This window comes from Haliotis asinina, chromosome 16 (genome assembly GCF_037392515.1).
Source record: "Haliotis asinina isolate JCU_RB_2024 chromosome 16, JCU_Hal_asi_v2, whole genome shotgun sequence".
Lineage (NCBI taxonomy): Eukaryota > Metazoa > Mollusca > Gastropoda > Lepetellida > Haliotidae > Haliotis > Haliotis asinina.
In genome coordinates this window covers 45,895,125-45,917,299 of record NC_090295.1, presented here as the reverse complement: position 1 = coordinate 45,917,299, position 22,175 = coordinate 45,895,125, and the positions used below count along the sequence as shown (strand labels likewise).

Genomic DNA, 22,175 nt, shown 5'->3' with positions numbered 1-22,175 from the left:
AGTTCCCGTTAACTGTGAATGACTGCATACAGTAAACGACCGTCATAATGGATTAGAGACAGCTAGTTTGTGTTCTATTCAACCATACTTCGGTGTACGCATTTATACTGGAATATAAATTAAATAACAAGGGAAAACGTATTTAAAGCAATATATATTTGAAAAATCCAGGGCCTTGCTTTCGAAGTTCTCAGAAGAAAGTCGTAACTGCCATACATTAATGTTAAGTTACGACTATCTTAGCACTAAAAGAGCTTCGAAAACCTGAACCCAGTTCGATATAAACGCTGTCTATTCTTTCTGTGCCACCTTGGTCCGTGTGCAGGACACCCCAGCTCCCTACTTTGGCTGCCAGGAACCTGTATGAGTGGATGTAAGTCATATCAGTGACACACATATCAGTGTATCACACCACCACTGTTTATACTGGGACTGTGGTCTAACATTAAGGGACAGCCTAACTGCAGAAAAACTCACTTTATCGAGGTTAACGACACCCCAGATCTTAGACGTCACTTCGTCTCTTGTCCAGCAGCAACATGGCACGCTTCTCCGCTGTCCTTTTCATCGCAATGGTGTTGGTGATAGTGCAGTCATGTAAGTACGGCATGACTATTTACAAAGTTTACCTTTGTTTTGATTTTTACTTTTATATTTTGTGTGCGCGCGTGCGTGTGTGCGTGCGTGCGTGCGTGCGTGCGTGCGTGCGTGTTAATACAGTTCCGGTGTCGTTATGTTTGTCATGTTTACATCAATGTTGGTTCAACAAATGTGTTGTAGACAATGGATGTGTTCAGTCTTTTAGGGCGTTGGGGTAACCTAGTGGTTAGTCCGCTCGTTACGCCGAAGACCCGGGTTCGAATCTCCACATGGGAACACTATTTGAAAACCTCATTTCCGTTGTCCCCCGATATTGCTGGAATATTGCAAAAAGCGACTTAAAACCACACTCACCCATTCAGTGCGTTAGCTAACGGCAAGATTAAATGATGGAGTTGGTGATGAGATCAAAATACAACCAACACTTACAAACAACTCGCTCGCTCACACACACATACACGCACACGCACACGCACACTCTTGCACACAAATTAACAAAGCCACACAGCTCTTTCCTCCTTGTTTCCATCTCAGATTCTCCCTCTCTATCGTTTTCCCTCACTTTATTTTCATTCTGTGTTTAAACAAAAGAAAACACAGAGGCAGGTAACCGTGTATTATTTTGCCATGCAGAGCGTCGGCAGAGGCTTGTTACAGATGCAACTGTCTTTAACGTTGATGTCGTTACAGCATCTGCCGAGGAAACATGTCAAAGTCTTGGAGGCACGTGCAAAGGCCCACTCTGGTCCGAAGTCAAGTGTGATGGACAGAAAAGGTTTCCCATGGCTGGATGTGGTAGCTCCGTGTGCTGTCTACCTCCAAAACCAGGTAACCCTACTTTCTGAACACCTGGCAAACAAGTAATTGCCGCTGGCGTGTTAGATAGCTAATAGTATTTTTTAAAGATATCTTGTACCAATATTTCGTCAAATTTAAACATAGTCATACTCTAATGCTGTAAGTAGAGGGTGTGTGTGGTGGTTGTTTCATATTTTGAACTGCCCGAGACATCAGAAGAATTTCATATCTGGGATCCAAAATCAGTTCGAGATAACCTGCAATTAGATAGTCTAGTTCGCCATATACGAGTATAAAAGATATTACATATAACTTCGAGGGACTGTAAGGTCAGTTTGAGGCAACCATAAATTCAGCATGTAGGTCCCCACTTGCACAGAATCTGGGCAACTGTTGCATGACATTACTGGGGCACCTTGCTACCTAGACTGTGAGATAGCCTGGTGGTATTGCCACTAAATAATATTCACTATGATACTACTGAATAAAAGAGATGTAAAGCCCTATAACTCGGTCGTTTGTCCATTTGAAGAAGCAAACAATGCCGTTGGCTAAACATTTTCTCAACGGATGTATCGTATACGTGTACAAATGAGTCCAATGTATATTACTTAACACATGCGGAAGACATGTCCGGATTGATTTGATGAGACTTCGACAACACCCATTCGGCACATTAATAGAAGATTAAGTCATGGTCATCACCTAGAACGACTTGCGACCGTCGTTGCGCTACGATGACGCCGTGGGACTTTGAAGACGTTACCGATTTGCCTACAATTCCATCACAGTACCTTCCGGGACTGGCACAACTGAAGAAAAGGTTAGGATACGATGACAATACATATATAATTGAAATAGTGTGAGAAACGATTCGCAGTTCTTCGTCTGACACTCTTTTGCTTGAAAACATGTCACCAAATCATAATGTTTATGGTTTGTATAATACATTATAGCTAAAATGGATAGAATTATCATTAAAACGACCGCACGTTATCAGAAATGAGAGGGCCACTGTAACTTGATGATGCCCGCAAAATGCTTAACGACGGGCCATTATCAAGCCCGTTCTTAGTTGACGTCATAAGTAGCTCAGCTGTTGAAGTTCAATCACCATGGCTCGTTAGAACTTGGGTTCATTATTGACCATATATCTGGCTCACATTCGTCACATGTGCTTGTGCCTTTATGCACTTTCCTGCCTGTGCCAAAAATAACAATTGTACCATAAATGACAACATACAGCAATGAAAATATCGACTTGAAGTCTAACGTTGTTGATCACTGAAAACAATGGCGGCTGGTAGTTAGACTGGTACTCTGCCTATGCCACGCTCACCAAGCTGGCTACGCAGCGCGGAATAGGGCAGGGGAACCAGTCTAGCTGGTAATATGAGCAGAGGTCAAGGTCGAACGTCGTCACTCTCATAAGTGACATCATCTGTGTTGTTCTATTACGTGTCTATGTTTGTAAAATGTGTGTCAGTGACCTCCGTCGTTTTGTTGTTGGCAGTAAATGCTGCTAAACCGATGCCGCTGTTTTTATTCTTATTTTATTAAAAATTCTATTCATTTTAGCTATAATAACGGTAACGCTATTTTTCAGGGCAGTATCATTTGCAGAAGCCCTCCTGTTCATTCGTGTTTCTTTCTCACAATAGGTCCTCCCTCCCCATGAAGCAGACTGTGACCAGTCGAACCGCCACTGTGAGAGTAAATAAAATCTTGTTGTAAATAAAAATGCGTTTGTTTTTGTTGTTATTGTTGTGAGATTTTTTAGTTGTTTTTGGTGTTTGTGGGTTTATATTCATTCATTCATATATTCATTATTTTATTCTCCGGGATAGCTTTAGTAATTAAGTTGTTTTTAAGGAGGCTCTTTTATTGATTTGACGGTTTGTTGATTTCTTCGTTTGTTGTTGTTTGTTTTGGTTTGTTTATTTCTTTTTGGAGGGTGGTATTTTAGTGTTGTTGTTGTTGTTTTGTTTGTTTTAACTAGGCGTGTGTTTTTTTCGTTCTCTTGTTTCAATATTGAAAGACAATGTACACACAAAGTAGTATCCATATGACGATAATGTTCACTTGTTATCTCCCCTCTGAAGCCCCCAACTCCCCCTCCCCCGTGACCCACATATCCGAGGTGTCAACACCACTATTTACACACACAAACGTTTGACAGCTTACCTACAGAATATCTTCGGTGCTCGTAATGCTTGTGTGACCTCCACACTGAGGTGTTACAAGCTTGCACGGCACTGACAATGATTTCGTTGGCCTTAGCGGAGATATTGATCCAGATCAAAGCGACAAAACCATTTCCATATTCAAGAGTCGATTACCGAATTCTGATTGTGTCTTGAGTCTGTGTTTGTGCGTCACTGTGATAAGGGACTGTCATGTTCGCACAGGGGACGGCGTCTCAAACCCCTACATTTACTTGCAAGGCTAACACATGACAAAACTAGGAACGGATGCCACAAGTCAATAAATTAGTCATGCTTCAGTCATCTTGTTTTTGATGGTATTTCTTTGCTTTGCTTATTCATAGTTTTACATGTATATATATGCATATATATCCTGAAGTGTTGCTTGAGGCCAATGTTTAAGTGTGTTGAAGGAAACTCCTTTGGTAACCATAAAAAAGCCATAACCTGCAAGAAGGCTTTCCGGAATGACCCGAGTAGTTACGAATGGCTACCTGCCGTCGCCACACGTAAACGTCACAGGAGGAACGTGACGTTATAGCATTGTTCGTGACGTCATGCCTCCATGAAAAAAGTGATATTTAGCCCATCGTATGAAAAATGTGAACCCGGGACCTTACTATCGGATATAGTTAGCCCCTAGTTTCACGATGTCTGAAAGAATAAGTGCACGCTGTACGTATCGTCGTGTTTTCTGTCAGACACACGTATGTACTGCCTTTGTCCCGATTATTGTTTTAATACCATTATAATTTAGAGAACACGTACTTTCCTGAAAAAGAAAGGCAGGTGAGTTATGCAGCAATTACAAACCCCCGATTTTCCATTTTCTAGAGGGAAAATTAAATATTTTTTTTCCAAATTCAAAAAAGTTTGTTTATGAGGTTTCCAATCGAAAAAACGTTTGCGACTACCAGTAACTCAAAAAGCTTGCGAATCTCACTATTATTGTTGACAAATATCACTTACGGTGTGGTGTTCTTGTAGCGACATGTCAAGACATGGGTGGTACTTGCAAGGTTCCCGTCTCGTCCGGCATCCGCTGTGACGGCCTGCTGAAGTATGCCACCCCAGGATGTGCGGCCAACGAATGGTGTTGCAAGCCAGACCCAAAGACCACCCCAGAACCCAAAACGACCCCGAAATGTACGTGCTTGATGGAGTCATGTAACTGATGATGGTTTTACTCAAGTGTATGCTCATATATATCATCACTGAAAATCATATAACCGAACCTTTTTAAATGTAAATTTACAGATCCATTCGTGATATCAGTTGATTGCGAGGTGATAGTAAACGATGACGTCACAATAGACTACAAAGCATAGTTATGCAATCTCATTTGGCGAAGTAGAACCAGGCCACTAACGGGATAGGATCGTCAGACTCGCGGACTTAGTTGACATATGCCATCCATCACAACTGAGAGGATCGATGTTCATGATGTTGATCACTGGATTGTCCCATCCAAAGTAAGAGGGGATGTCAATAAGTTTTGAGCCTTGCATAGAAAAACATAAAATATTGGTATGAACCACATTTATTTTTCAACATGGTCCCCTTGTGAGTCAAGACACTTGTTCCATCTTTTCTGCCAGTCGCTGATGCCATCTCTGTAGAAGGCACCATTTTGGTCCTCAAACCAAGCCTCAGTAGCAGCAATAAGCTCATTATCATCCTGAACTTTACGATCACGCAAGTGTTTCTTGAGATTTGGGAACAGATGGTAATCATTTGGTGCCAGGTCTGGAGAGTAGAGGGGATGCGGCAAGATTTCGTACCCGCATTCCTGGACAGCAGCGGCTGCAACGCGAGAGGTGTGTACTGGAGCATTGTCTTGATGTAGAAGAATACCACGTCTGATCCTGCCCAGGGGCTTCTCCTTGATTGACTGTCGCACTTGCCTCAACAAGTTAGGGTAATATTCCCCATTCATTGTTCTTCCTTTTGGTAAGTAATCTATGTGGATGACGCCTTTGCTATCCCAGAAGACTGTCGCCACTACCTTCTGCACTGATCTGGAGGCTTTGAACTTTTTGGTCCTGGGAGAAGTGACATGTTTCCATTCCATGGATTCTTGTTTGCTCTCAGGATCATAGTGGTGGATCCAGGTTTCATCACAGGTTACTAGCCTAAAGTGAAAATTTTCTGGATTCTTGTATCTGGTTAGCATGGAGTTGCTTATGGTAACCCTTGTTTGCTCCATTTCATCTGTAAGCATTCTTGGCACCCATCTTGCGCACACCTTAGACATGACGAGATGTTCATGAAGAATTGTCTCAATGGATCCGTGTGAAATGCCTGTGGTCTCCTCTAACTCGTGGAGTGTGATTCGACGATTTTCCAGCACAAGTCTATGCACTCTGTCAATGTTTTCCTGACTAGTGCTTGTTGTTGGGCGACCTGGACTGGGTCATCTTCAAGACTCTCTCTACCATTGACCCATCGTTTGATGGTAGCAGATGAAGGGGAAGACTTCCCATAAACTGCTGAAAGTCTTTCTTCAATGTTCTTCGCCGAGTTTCCTTCAAAAACTAAAAACTTAATTACTGCTCTACACTCAATTTTATTCATTTTCACTGCCGTGAGGGGGTGGGTGGGTGTTTTTCTGTCAATGTGAGCTGTTCCATAACCTCTGAGAGTAGGGTACAAAACTTATATTTCACATCAGCTACACCCCAAGGTTCAATGTCGTACCATAGGCTGTGACACCTGGGTATGAAAAATTCTCAAGGCTCAAAACATATTGACATCCCCTCGTATATTATTTAGTGCGCCGCCATAATAGTTGGAATATTGCTGAATTCAGCGTTGAACAAGAATCAAGTAAATCATCATCAATAAGTTAACAAGCAACTGTCATTTGTGTACTACCGCCATGCATTGTCACCATCGTGACAAGCAACTACTACTTGTGTACTACAGTCAAGCATTATCAACCAGCAACTGTGATTTATTTTCACCATTGTAACAACAGTTGCCAAGACACAACCCAACCGCTCCAGTACGATTCTGTGTGTATGCCATTCTTGACAGAAGCATGCCAGCATGAGTCAATGGATCTTCTCCGATTACCTTTAATTTTGGTTACATAACAAAACAGAGGATCGCGGACTTCGTTACCAACTGGTTCAACCATTGCCTCGTCCCACTCATCATTTGTAATAGAGACAGAACATGGTTTTCCAATCCAAACTTCTCAGAGGTTGAACCGACTGAGTATTGTACTCAGCGTCAATATTTTGTGCATGAAGTACACCTTGCTTATATATATTTACCGTTGTATTGCCAGCGACAGTGAAAACGTGTGCTGCCTCCTGTGGTAGTTGTGTGATCAATAAGCCACCGCACTACTGTATTGGCACCGAAGTCCCCTCCAGCGACTGCAGCGAGACCGAGTTCTGTTGTGTTGGAGCCTGGGTGTTTTCATGTAAGAATTAATGATCCGTTTACCTATACTTCATTACAAATTGTAATTACATTACGGATGTCGTGCAACACTGAATAGCGAATATTTCAGAAACTAAGCACTTAAGTTGGACCCACTGGTCCGTAGGTCGAATTCCGAAATCATCACCATTGTGGTGCTTGGTTTTCATAGGTCTCGCGTGAATGGTCAAATTTTAGTATGTGTGCCTGTTTCATGTTGAAAAGCTGTGTAATGACAAAATTTATGAAACACCGTCTTGGTACTTTTCAGCATGATACAAAGCGATGTAATGACTGTCGACCCGTGAAGGTCCCAGGGTAGAATATGCCTTCAGCAGCCCATGCTTGCCATAAAAGTCGACTATGCTTGTCGTAAGTGGCGACTAACGGGATCGGGTGGTCAGGCTCGCTGACTTGGTTCACACATGTCATCGGTTCCCAATTGCGCAGATCGATGCTCATGTTGTTGGTCACTGGATTGTCTTGTCCAGACTCAATTATTTACAGACTGCCGCCATATAGCTGGAATATTGTTGAGTGCGGCGTAAAACTAAACTCACTCACTCACTGTAATGGCTGTCAGGGAGGTGTTTAGTAATACATGTTGGCGTCACATTGTCTAGTGTTGTTGTGTCTTGCTGTTCATCCATGTTTCTTTCTCACAATAGGTCCTCCCTCCCCATGAAGCAGACCGTGACCAGTCGAGCCACCACTGTACATGTGAATAAAACGTTGCATTCCGGGGAAGTTGGGTTTTTTCGTTGTTATTGTTGGTATTTTTCTGGTTGTGATTACATGATGCCATGTAAAAAGTGGTCATCGTGTAATCGTAGCTTTCGGCCGTGGGAGCCGTGCCAGTTTACACTTATCAGAGGGGTACACAAAGTCCGCAGTCTAGACTACCATTTGTCCAACTTTCATTTCGTGGAAGTCGCGGTGGCTGAGCGGGCTAGGCAGCTGACGCTGAGGGTGCGGGTTCGAATCCCGGATGGGACTCAACCAAAAGGCACTAGAATTTGTACTTTACTAAGAAAGTGAAATCCCTAATATGACATAAGGTGGGTATTTTTCCCTAATCAATAAGACTTAGTTGTCTTTTGTTTTGAGGGGAGTGAATTTTGTGGATTTGCTTGTCTGTTGATCTCTTGACTGGTATTTGTTTGCAGGTTTATATTTATTGTTATTTATTTATTTATTTATTTATTTATTTATTTATTTATTTATTTATTTATTTATTTATTTATTTATTTTATTTTATTTTATTTTATTTCATTTTTATTTTTATTTTTATTTTTATTTTTTTTTTTTTGGGGGGGGGGGGGGTTGTCGTTGTTAGGTTGTTGTTTTGGGAAGGGAATTTTATGGATTTGCTTGTCCCTTGACAGTTGATTTGCTTGCTGTTTGATTTGCTTTGGTTTTGGAGGAGGGATTGGGACTGGGTGTTTTGTTGTTTTGGTTATACCGAGGCAGATGTTGTTTTATTCTTTTTTCGTCGATGTTGAAAGACAATGTACACAAAATATGATATCCATATGACGGTAATCTTCACCTGCCATCTCCCCGTGAAGCCCCCTACTCCCCTCCCCCCTCAGCATATGAATCTTCATACGCTGACCCATATATCAAAGAGGTCACCAGCAGTATATGCACGCACAAATGTTTGACAATACACCAAATCAGCTTACCTGCACAATACCGTCGGTTCTCGTAACGCATGTGTGACCTCCACGTTGTATATCTTGAGGTCATGTTACAAACATATGCGGCATTGACCATGATTTCGTTGGTGTTAGTGGAGCTATTAATGTAGATCACAATATATATATATATATATATATATATATATATATATATATATATATATATATATATATATATATATATATATATATATATATATGCAATTGTTCTCATGCTCGAGTTAGTTTGGACAATTGTTTTCATGCTCAAGTTAGTTTGGACAAAGGCCAGGTCTCTTGTCCAAGGCAAATAAATCACTCGTGTCCATTTATGGCAGCCAATGATCTTTTCACATTGTTTGATGCAGTGTTTTTGCCTGCATTTGGGAAACTTCATTTTGTAGGATTATTGGAAGGTTTACCATATAATACAGAGAACACGTACGTACTTTCCTGAAGCCAGGCGAGTCACGCCGCGATAACAAACCCCCGAGTGTATTTTTTCTAAAAGGTGAATGAAATATACTCCTCAAAAAGAGAAACCTGACATGAGAAAAAACTGAATTTTAAGAAACTAAATGACCGATCCTTGCTAAATCCTAATATGTAGGGGACTGGATGCCGACGACAGATCGGTTGAATACAAATGTACCGTTATACTCTGAACTGACTCTAAAACACACCCTCCATGAAATGCACGTGCATCATCAAATTGTGTATCATCTTGAGCTAAAGTCTATGACTGGAGGCTTTTATAAGCCACATCAATGGTTCTCTACATACATTTCTGTAAGCCACTAAGACGACAAGAGAATGAACAGACAGAAACTCAGAGACACAATATCGTCAGTGTAAGGACGTTCACATCGCAACATGAGGTGGCAAGACACTAAAGCGTTTCCTAAAAGACTATCTCAAACCCATGGCCCCGAGACAACAATACTGAGAGTGTTAATTACAGACCCAGGTCACGTCGACTTAGAATTACCACCACCTCCCAGGATCGCTACACCCGGTTGAGATATCTTCGTTCAACACCACGGTCGCATCATCCACAACAATCCTGAGAGTGCGCCTGAGACAGTTTGCAATTGGCAAACGGAAGTGAGACTTTTTGGCAGAAACCAGTTCAACGTCGTTTCCCTTATCAACGTCAATGGTTGATCTTTGGAGCACGACAGTGCTTGACCTCATGCTGTACGTGTTTGACGTGACTTCCTACAGCAGAGCAATGTTCAGGTGTTCCCATCTCGGGATGTTTTTGATCGACCCTTGCACCAGCGCAACCCGACACCTCAGACAGTACAAGAACCTCACACAGCACTTCAGAAAAGGCATCAAACCGCTCCTCAAGGCAGCATTCGGCATGGTATCGATGTTCATGGTGGTCATACCAGATACTGATCCGTTACTCTGACCAAGTGGCTTTTAAAACCCTCAGTGGTTTTACCTAACAATTGCTCGATAATCATGTTTTGCATATTTGTAAAGCGATGAATTTACTGTAATTTGGCAATGATATCCCGTTTGATACGCCCTCAGTAAGTAAACTCCCAAAGAACATCTTTGTTGTTTTTTTTAAAAATATTTTTATGCTTTATTTTATTTATTTTTATTTTTTGTTTTAATAGTACAACTAACCACTAACAAAAACAGTTTGCGAATCTCACTATTATTGTTGACAAATATCATATACGGTGTGGGGTGCTTGTAGCGACATGTCAAGACATGGGTGGTACTTGCAAGGTTCCCGTCCCGTCCGGCATCCGCTGTGACGGTCTGCTGAAGTATGCCACTCCCGGATGTGCGGCCAACGAATGGTGTTGCGAGCCAGACCCAAAGACCACACCAGAACCCAAAACGACCCCGAAATGTACGTTTGCATATTGGAATCATTTATTGGTGATCCATATTAAGATCTTACTGAAGAGAATGCACATATATGTTATCGTTGAAAACCAATTTACCGAAACTTTATAATGTCAACAGTAATAACAGTATAGATAAAGTGGCAGGACCCACAAAACATTCGTAGCTTTGGTAAGATTAAGATGAACTACAGAATCACGACAGGTCGAAATGCTTTGTGGATCGACGTCCTGATCCATCTGTGATATCAGTTGACTGTGACGTAGCAACCAAACTATCGTGGCGAACAAGCAACATGCCAGTCGCAACATCGTCACAGGACGACCTGCATCAGGAATGTCCCAAAATGCAGTTTTAACGTTCAGCAGAACACCTCGAAAGGTTTATTTGGATCGGAGTATCTGCCTCATTTTCAACCCAAGATCGGTCTCACCCAACCCAGTCTCACAACTCAAGCTTCACACAACCCAGTCTCACCAATCCCCGCCTCACCCAACCCCATCTCACCAATTCAGACCACAAACAACCCAATCTCACCTATCCCCGCCTCACCAAACCCCATCTCACCAAGTTCCTCCTCACCCAACTCAGTCTCACCCTTCCCCGTCTCACCCAACCCAATCAATCACATGCCAACCCCATCTGAGGTATAAACCCACCATAACCAGTATAAGTCACGGTCACGGAGGGAAAATTCCACAGGACAGAATACGTAGAGTAATTCAGCCTGTACCAAGGAGCAGTGACAGTAAATTCACCTTATCGGACATTCATGTCTTGGACAACGACTCTTTCTGCTGTCTCCAGAACACGTGACATTGCTAGTTGTCATCCTTGTATGAATCACATTAGATAAACTATGCATAATTAATAAACACTTTCAATTTCCTTCGATTGAGCCTCTGTGGATTTGTTGGGGTATTTTTCAAGTGTATGTGATATATATATTTTAAAATAGTACCTGCAACTCAACCGAACATAAAACATTTACAAATGATCACAGAACTCTGTATTTGGGTACGTTCACGTCGCCTGGCGGGGCTCACGTCCAAACACCATCTTCATGGCTCTTCAGTGCTATACTATCGGACGTCCTGATCTGCCAGTCTGTTCCGGTAGCGATTCTCGATCTGAATTACCGGAAACCTGAAAAAAAATTAGAAAACTATTTTAATATTTTAATACATTGCAGCATATCTGACATTCATACACTACTATACTGTTGTACACTGTCCCTCTCAAATCAACTTCAGTTGTTTGTGCACGTTGATTTTAAGACTGGTTCTTTGACCAAACACATGAATAGTCCAGTGACGACTCGTTGGTCCTGTTGCCCAGCTTCCGTCTGATTAGTTTCGCTGATCTAAGCTTCACTTGACCTATAACTACCTTGGCGGGTGGGCAGTCCTGCCCGTCAGTCGTGAATCTCAAGTGCCTGAGCACCCTTTTAAACCACACTCATCACGTGACTTAATGCACGGACCCAAGTACGTTTGCACTGAATACCCTCGTACCCAAATACACTACCACGCATTCGTAAATATATTTATGTTCTAATTCGTAAACTCAACCGATCATGAAACATTTATAAATGTTCACAGAACTGTGTATTTGGGTACGTTCACGTCGCCTTTAAGAACTAAGAGACCGGGAAAATACAAGAATAATACAAATCTTTTTAATCATTGATTACTGAAATAGGAGATAACATTCAGATTCCCAAGCTTTTCGACACACTGAGTCTTGCTAATAAGCTGTCTTTCACATAAGAGTCTTTTGCAGTCTCTAACTGCCACCGACCATGGCGTTTAAATAGCCTGCCAGGCACTCCAGCATTGGCCGCCTCAGTCGCCCCTCCCGACCTGAGGCTATGCACCCCAAAATCTCGTCTCCTAAGACCAACCGCCTCTAACATACTCAGAATAATTTCTCGCATGCGTGCATAAGAGACTGGCTTGCTACCTCTTAACGTATATGTGTTTGACTTTCTACAAGTGATGGCCATCTCGATATTTATCAGTTTTGCTTTTTTTTCAGTAAAGACAACCATGTAACCTTCCCGGAAGCTGATGTCAGAATATCTTAAATTAGCTGCTTCCGAAAACCCTAGGAAGCCTGCAAAAGAAACTATACAGAATGTTAAATTACTTAACTTGCTAAACTTATCTTTTAACTTTTGTAAAATATCTGTTGTGATAGGCTCTTTTCACCTGATTTGTAAACCGAGAGTTCTCGGGGAAGATTCAAGCACAGACTTGACAAAATGTGATTGACATATGTGTGGTAGGCCTGCTAAATTATGTGCCCAGTCTGTCGGGTTAGGGGTTAGAACACAGAACCTAACCCTAACCCAGACAAAATGTGATTGACATTGGTATTGTAGGCCTGCTAAATTATGTGCTCAGTCAGTCGCATAAATAGACTGCCGAATAGATGTGATATTCTTTCCACTCTGCTTCAGGGATAATGAGAACAATGCTATATGAAATTCAGAGGCCGGTATACAACTGATACCAAACTGATTACACCAAGCCTTAAACTTCAAAAATCGACTTTCAGTACTGTTTCACAGTAGTTTTAGCTCTTGACGCTAACACATCTGGTAACTGTTCCGCTAAACTGATCAAAGTTGGATGTTTAAGCCCCTCCTTCTCCTTCCAAACACCTATTGAAAAGACATCTGAAAGAAATCAGAAAAATCTAATAGCTAAAGCTGATCCTGAGAAATTTTTATCAAATATAGTTTTCGCTGCACCTTTGGCAAAAGTGATTCTTCCCATACACCTGAAATACCTGATTTGCTTAGTTCAATATAATATTTAACCATTATACAAAACATAATCAATGGTTTTACTTCAGTAATCAACTGCCACCTTTTGAAATTCTCATACTGTACCACCGCGCTGAGCCATTTGACAGGCAGGTTGATTATCTGAAAAGAGCCTGACTGACTTTCCTTTTATTGTATCAACAAAACTCCACAGAGCCAATTCTATAGCCCTCAGTTCCCGCAAAGTCGAACTCTTTTGGGATTCATCCTCATTCCATGTTATATAGAACTTATTGTCTGAGTGTGGGATACAAGCTCCACACCCGTTAGCGCTCGCATCCGCCAAAATAGACAAACTCGGCGAAAGATACATTTCAAAGAATTTCACATTAAATGAATGACATTGCAGATGATTTTTCCAAAATACCAATTCCGACACACACGCACTCTTCCGCTGGTCTGAAATAATACCTGTCCCATAACCTACATTCTACAATCTGTTTATACAAATGTCGAGTCATAATCCTGAAAACATTTCCCAAAATGAAAGTGAAGGAAAGTATTTTGCCCGTGATCTTGGCCAACAATCTTGCTGTAAATGTAGGAAACCTTTGTAAACACTGCTCAGTTTCATGCGCAATGTTATCTGTTTTTCTTTGGGGAACAGAAGCAATGCCCTGTTCAGTATTCCAATTAAATAAGAGACAGCTATTCAACCATATTTTGTATACGAATTTATACTAGAATATAATTTAAATTATAGCAATATATATTTGAAAAATCTCTTAGCGCCTAGATAGTCGTAACTGCCATACATTAACATTAAGTTATCTTAGCTCTAAGAGAGCTTCGAAAACCCAGACCCAGTTCGTTATAAAAGCTGTCTGCTCTTTCTTTGCTACCTTGGTCCGTGTGCAAGACACCCCAGCTCCCTACTTAAGCTGCCAGGAGTCTGTCTGCGTGGATGTAAGTCTATCTCTCCTATGGTGACACACATACCAGAGTGTCACACCATCACTGTTTACACTGGGAATGTTGTCCAACACTACTTAAGGACAGGCCAACTGCAGAAAACCTCACTTTGTCCAGGTTAACGACACCCCAGATCTTAGACGTCACTTCGTCCTATCTCCAGTAGCAACATGGCGCGCTTCTCTGCTGTCCTTTTCATCGCAATGGCGTTGGTGATAGTGCAGTCATGTAAGTACGGCATGACTATTTAAAAGGTTTGCCTATTTTTACTTTTATATTTTTATATATATATTTTTTAACTTTTTTATTTTATTCTTTTTATTTTATTTTATTTTTTATTTTGTGCGTGCGTGCATGCGTGCGTGCGTGCGTGCGTGCGTGTGTGAATACAGTTCCGTGCCGTTGTGTTTGTCATGTTAACGGATGTGTCATGATTATCGTTACACTCTGTGACTGTGTTAGTGTTAGGGTGTCCACAAGGTTATTGTTACTGAATGTAGAAAAGCTAATGTTTACATGTACATGTCAAATTTAGTGAAATGAGTTTACATCAATGTTGGTTCAACAAATGTGTTGTAGACAATGGATGTGGTCAGTCTTTTGGGGCGGTGGGGTAACCTAGTGGTTAGTCCGCTCGTCCCGATGAAGACCCGGGTTCGAATCCCTACATGGGAACACTGTTAGAAAACCTCATTTCCGGTGTCCCCCGCAGTGATATTGCGGGAATATTGCAAAAAGCTGCTTTAAACCACACTCACTCATTCAGTGCTTTAGTTAACGTAAAGATTAAGGGATGTAGTTGGTAATGAAATCAAAATACAATCAACACTTACACACAACTCGCTCGCTCAGACACAGGCACACGCGCACTCTTGCACGAAAATGAACAAAGTCACTCAGTTCTCCCCTCGTTGTTCCCTTTCTTTCTGTCGTTTTCCCTCACTTTATTTTCAATCCGCGTTCAAACAAAAGAAAACACAGAGGCCATGCTGAGGCTTGTTACAGATGCAACTGTCATCACTGTCGTTACAGCATCTGCCGAGGAGACATGTCAAAGTCTTGGAGGCACGTGCAAAGGTCCAGTCTGGTCCAACGTCAAGTGTGATGGACAGTATAGGTTTCCTATGGCTGGATGTGGTGCGTCCGTTGTGTGCTGTCTACCGCCGAAACAAGGTAACCGTCCTTTCTGAACGCCTGGCAAACAAATAATTGCTGCTGGCATGTTAGATAACTGATAGTATTTTTTAAAGATACCTTATATCAATATTTCGTCATAAAATCATGCTTTAATATTGTAAGTAGATGGGATATGTGACGGTTGTTTCATATTTTGGACTGCCCGAGATCAGAAGAATTTTACGCTGAATCTTGATCCAAAATCAATTCGATAATCTTGTTTTCCATATACGATTATAAATGATAATACATATAAGGTTAGTTTGAGACAACCATGAATTCAACATGTGGGTGCCCACTCGCACACAATCTGTTCAACTGTTACATGACATTACTGGGGCACCTTGCTTACCGGCTGGTGTGATAGACTTGTGGCATTGTCACTAAATAATATTCACTATAATATTATTGGATAAAAGAGATGTAAAACCCTATAACTCGGTCGCTTGACGAAGCAAATAATGCCATTGGTTAAACATTTTCTCAACTTAAGAATACATGTACAAATGAGTCCAATATTTTACTTAAGACATGCGGAAGACATGTTCGGATTAGTTTGATGAGACTTCTAAAACACCCACTCGGCTAATTAAAAGAAGATGAAGTCATGGTCATCACCAAGAACGACGTACGATTGTCGTTGCGTCAAAATGACGTCGTGGGACGTTCAGGAGGATAGCGATTTGCCTCCAATTCCATCACAGTACCTTCCAGATCTGACACAGCTGAAGAAAAGGTTGCACTGGAGTGGGATACAAACACGTTACGTATATGATTGAAATAGTGTGACAAACGATTTGCTTTTCTTTGTGTGATATACCCCAGGGACACTATTTGATTGAAACCATGTCAGCAAATGATTTGTATGATACATTTATATGATATGCATGATAATAAACATGGTGCATCTACTTGCAGTTTGTGTGCTACTGCTATATTTTGGCCCCATAATGACAACAGTTACCAATCAATTTCTGTTTGTGCATTTGTGCCATGTTTTGTTATGACAACCGTTACCAAGCAATTCCTGTTTGTGCATTAGTGCCATGTTTTGTTATGACAACCGTTACCAAGCAATTCCTATTTGTGCATTAGTGCCATGTTTTGTTATGACAACCGTTACCAAGCAATTCCTGTTTGTGCATTAGTGCCATGTTTTGTTATGACAACCGTTACCAAGCAATTCCTATTTGTACATTAGTGCCATGTTTTGTTATGACAACCGTTACCAAGCAATTCCTGTTTGTGCATTAGTGCAATGTTTTGTCCCCATCATGACAACAGGTAACAGGAAATATTTTTTCCAAATTCAAAGAAGTTTTTTTATGAGGTTTCCAATCGAAGAAATCGTTTGCGACTACCACTAACTGAAACAGCTTGCGAATTCATTATATTATTGCTGACAAATATCACCAGAAACCCATGTTTGTCTAGAAGCGACTAACAGGGTTAAATTATCAGGCTCGATGACTTGGTTGACACATGTTATCGTAGCCAAACTGCGTAGATCGATGCTCATGTTGTCGATCACTGGATTGCCTTGTGCAGCCTCTATTATTTACAGTCTGTGGCCAAAAAGTTGAAATATTGCTGACCAAGCAACTCCTATTTATGTGTTAGAGTCTGTTTTGTCATGACAACAGTTACCAAGCAACTGGTAATAGTGCAGTAGTGTAGTGTTTTGTCATGACAACAATTTCTATGCAACTGCTATTTGTGCATTAGTGTCATGTTTTCGTCACCATCACGACAATCGTTACCAAGCAACTGCCATATATTGTCACGTAATAATATCAGTTGTCATCTGTGTTCCATTCTTGACAGCAGCATGCAAGCATACGTCAGCCATGGATAGTCCCCGAATACGCTTTGCTTAGTTATATTCAACGGGATCAGAGGATCGACACTTTGTTCCAGTTGTTTCGATCATTGCCTTGTCCCATTCATCATTTGTTAGTTATAAAGAAAGAACACGTATTTTCAATCACTACTTTAAGATTATGTTGTCAAAGATTGATCCGAATGATATTTGTATTCTTGTATATTTCTCTGATTTTGTACACGAAACATACTAAGCGTTATAGGTATTACATATACAGTTGTATTGTCAGCGACAGTGAAAACTTGTGCTGCCTCCTGCGGCAGTTGTAGGACTACAAGGACCACGCCCTTCTGTGCGGGGATCAAGGTTCCCGCCAGTGACTGCAACGGACCTACCGAGTTCTGTTGTGTTCAAGCTTGGATTGGTCCTTGTAAGAATTATGATCCATGTAGCTTTACTGTCATTACAAATTGCAATTAGATTACAAATGTCCAGCGTGTAGATTATCCAAGTTCTCTTTCGAAGCGTTAAGACAGTTGTAAGTGCCATACATTAACATTAAGTTGCAGCTATCATAGCGATAAAAGACCTTCGAACGTCAAGGCCCAGATGTCTTGCTAAGCCTAATTTCACAAATTAATGAAATTTCGTCAGGTTGAACCACTGGTCCTAAAGTCGAATCCAAAAATCATCCTCATAATAACGCTTGGTTTTCGTAGTAAATTTTTAGCACGGCTCTCGAGGGTTTCATGTAATGTAATGTGCGTAATGACAAAATTAATGAAACACTGTGGAGGTCCTTTCTAGTCAAGGATAGTTTTATTAATACATGTTGGTGTCACGTTGTCCTGTGTTGTTGTGTCATGCTGTTCATCCATGTTTCTTTCTCACAATAGGTCCTCCCTCACCATGAAGCAGACCGTGACCAGTCGAGCCGCCACTGTGCAAGTAAATAAAATCTTGGTGTAAATAAAAATGCGTCTGTTTTTGTTGTTATTGTTGTGGGATTGTTTGGGGTTTTTTGTGTTTGTGGGTTTATATTCATTCTTATTTTATTCTTCGTGATGGCGTTAGTAAGTTGTTTTGAGGAGGCGGTTTGTTGATTTCTTCGTTTGTTATTTGTTTTGGTTTGTTTATTTCTTTTTGGAGGGTGGTGTTTTGTTGTTGTTATTTTGTTGGTTTTAACTAGGCGGGTGTCTTTTTTTCATTCTCTTTTGTCAATACTGAAAGACAATGTGCACACAAAATAGTATCCATATGACGATAATGCTTATGTGACCTCCACATTGAGGTGTTACAAGCTTGCATGGCCTTAGCGGAGATATTGATCTAGATCAAAGCGACAAAACCATTTCCATATTCAAGAGTCGATTACCAAATTCTGATTGTGTCATGAGCATGTTTGTGCGTCACTATGATAAGGGACTGTCATGTTCGCAAAGGGGGCGGCGTCTCAAACCCCCACATTAACTTGCAAGGCCAAGTCTGAACTCGTGACAAAACTGGGAACAGATGCCACAAGTCAATAAATGAAGCTGCTTCAGTCATCCATTCTCCTCCCCCAGTGGTTACTTCTCACATCTTCCTACGTAACCTCTGTTCTAATACGACCCTTTCAAGGTGCGAGTGTTCAAGACTCGTGCTTGGAGGCAATCAGATTTAGTAGTGCAATCAGCGACCTTGTTTCAAAAGTGATCGTTCGAAAGATCTCGGTAATTTCCGGATGCATCGTGAAAACCAGAACTTCCAACGCGCGATACTCAAATGTTTCTTCTAGACATGTCATTTTTGTTTCTCCATATTGTTTGCATTTGTCAAGTTGAATCTAAGTCGATGTAACACGTGTTCTGATTGGACAGAAAAAAGGGAGATAAATCTGTTGCCATTTTTTGCCGCAAGGGGATTTTATGAGAACCGCGAAATATGGCCGTATTAGAACAGAGGTTCGTAGGAAGATATGACAAGTAACCTCTGTGGGAAGAGAATGCAGTCATCTTGCTTTTGATGGTTTTTCTTTGCCTTTCGGAAAAATTTTCCATTGTTTTAAATGTCGTCCGCATATAACTTGAAGTGTTGCTTGAGGCCAATGTTTAAGTGGGTTGAAGGAAACTGCTTTGGTAACCATAAAAAGTATGTTGTTGCATGTACTTCGTGTCGTCAAGTCATTGTATTTTCCTCTGACAAACGAAAACGTGCAAAACAGCAACTGTGTAAGAAAACACGAAACGACCCCAAAGAAAAATGCAAGCCTAGAAAGATTCAGTTCTATATCAGGTCACGAGGATGACGAAAAATGTAGAGGATATTATATGAGTGTCCATGTCATACTAAGATATAATATTCTGCTGTTTATTAGGTTGTCACATTGAGGAAAATAAACCCAAAGTCTACTTTCAAACACAGGCTGGCTACCTGCCGTCGCCGCATGTAAAATCCTAAATTTTACAAATTATGAACCCCGATATTTTCTCCCTCTAAAGGTAATAAATTAAATGAATGAATGAATTAATGTTTATAAATAAACAGAATATTATATTCGTGCCCATATCATACTATGTGTACTACACTAAACATAATATTCTGTTTGTTACCGTAGTGTCGGCTACCTGCCGTAGAAGGGCAATGAAATATTTATTTTACAAATTCAAAGAAGTTTGTTTATGAGGTTTCCAGTCGAAAAGACCGTTTGCGACTACCACTAAGTCAAACAGCTTGCGAATCTCACTATTATTGTTGACAAATATCATATAAGGTATGGTGTGCTTGTAGCGACATGTCAAGACATGGGCGGTACTTGCAAGGTTCCCGTCCCGTCCGGCATCCGCTGTGACGGTCTGCTGAAGTATGCCACTCCCGGATGTGCGGCCAACGAATGGTGTTGCGAGCCAGACCCAAAGACCACACCTGAACCCAAAACAACCCCGAAACGTACGTTTGCATATTGGAATCATTTATTGGTGATCCATATTAAGACGATCTTACTGAAGAGAATGCACATATATGTTATCGTTGAAAATCATTTTACCGAAACTGTATAATGTAAACAGTATAATAACAGTATAGATAAAGTGGCAGGATCCACAAAACGTTCGTAGCTTTTGTAACATTAAAATGAACTATAGAATTACGACAGGTCGAAATGCTTTGTGGATCGGCGTCCTGATCCATCTGTGATATCAGTTGACTGTAACCGAACTCATCGGGGCGAACACGGGTTGGACTTAATCGTCAGCAACCCATGTTTGCCAGGGTCGAATGATCAGTCTCGGTGACTTGGTTGGCACTTGTTATCGTAGCCAAACTGCATTGAGTGATGCTCATGCTGTCGATCACTGGATTGTCTGGTGCAGTCTCTATTTTTTAGTTTGTATTTGTTAAATTATCCCATGTCATACACTCATCAAAACAAGAAACGCAGGGGAGGTGATAACACTCTTGATTTTGTTTACTCAAGAAACAATCAAGAAACAGCAGCGTTTGTGATTGAATGACATTGGTCACAAACCGGTTAACAGGTGTAAACGTTTTGAATATTCGTAGCTTTCGTGAGCATTTTTTAACAAATGGACAGGATGTCAAGAACAGACGATACGTGCAAGTTGTGACAATCACGTGCAGTTAGAAGGACTGTAAAAGGTCAAAATGTCAGTCAATTTGTCGAGTGACTGAAAGTAGGAAAGTGCAACCACTGAATATTGCCAGTCGCAACATCGTCACAGGACGACCTGCATCAGGAATGTCCCAAACTGCATGTTTAACGTTCAGCAGAACACCTCGCAAGGTTTATTTCGATCGGAGTATCTGCCTCATTTCAACCCGAGATCGGCCTCACCCAACCCAGTCTCACAACTCAAGCTTAACACAACCCAATCTCACTTATCCCCGCCTCACCAAACCCCATCTCACCAAGTTCCTCCTCACCCAACTCTATCTCACCCATCCCCGTCTCACCAAACCCAACCAATCACATACCAACCCCATCTGAGGTATAAACACACCATAACCAGTTAAAGTCACAATCACGGAGGGAAAATTCCACAGGAGGGAAAATTCCACAGAAGGGAAAATACGTAGGATAATTCAGCCTGTACCAATGTGTGGAGCAATGACAACAGCACACATTGGTCACAGAAAGCACCGACAGTAAAGTCACCTTATTGGACATTCATGTCTTGGACAACGACTCTTTCTGCTGTCTCCAGAACACGGAACAATGCTAGTTGTCATCCTTGTATGAATCACATTAGATATGCATATTTAATAAACACTTTCAATTTCCTTCGACTGAAACTCTGTGGATTTGTTGGGGTATTTTTCAAGTGTATGCGTCACGATCTCACGTCTTGTATGCATTGTTAAAGGGCGACAACGCGACAATGCCCTAACAAATATTTCATAGATTTTATAAGACTAACTTGCAAATGGTTTTAATTTTCTAATCTTCTGTCGACAGAACCGAAGACGTGTGCCTCTGCCTGTGGGAAATGCCAGAGTAACCAGTATGGTTGCCAGGGTTACACCGTGAATGACGTCACAGACTGTAACCAACCCAACGAGAGTTGCTGTGTTCGGTACTGGACTGGACCATGTGAGGATCGCCTGTAGACGTGGTTATACTGTTCATACGTCGTGTATGGGCGTGTAAAAATGGAACAAAATTACGCTGTTGATAAATTTCGTTTAAGTCATTAATTATCTTTTCCAAAGTTACTGAAGTAACATATTCACTCTGACATCGACTAGAAAGTGGCACAACTCTATATAATCGGCGCCTGGGACCACGTGTGTGTGTGTGTGTGTGTGTGTGTGTGTGTGTGTGTGTGTGTGTCTGTCTGTCTGTCTGTCTGTCTGTCTGT

General features: G+C 41.2%; 1 protein-coding gene across 1 annotated transcript; it reads left to right on the top strand.

Annotated features, from left to right (window-relative positions):
• The first annotated feature begins 445 nt into the window (after positions 1-445).
• Positions 446-21,924, top strand: LOC137267819 (uncharacterized). Its single transcript, XM_067802253.1, has 4 exons — positions 446-597; positions 1,291-1,428; positions 20,089-20,247; positions 21,773-21,924. The coding sequence occupies exons 1-4, from the start codon at positions 540-542 to the stop codon at positions 21,922-21,924; spliced, it is 507 nt and encodes a 168-aa protein (XP_067658354.1). The 5' UTR covers positions 446-539.
• The last annotated feature ends 251 nt before the right edge of the window (positions 21,925-22,175 follow it).

Coding starts and splice junctions, on each gene's coding strand:
- LOC137267819 (XM_067802253.1), top strand. CDS start 540: ATGGCACGCTTCTCCGCTGTCCTTTTCATCGCAATGGTGTTGGTGATA. Junction 1,429..20,088: donor CTGTCTACCTCCAAAACCAG/GTAACCCTACTT, acceptor GTGTGCTTGTAG/CGACATGTCAAGACATGGGC. Junction 20,248..21,772: donor ACCCAAAACAACCCCGAAAC/GTACGTTTGCAT, acceptor TTCTGTCGACAG/AACCGAAGACGTGTGCCTCT.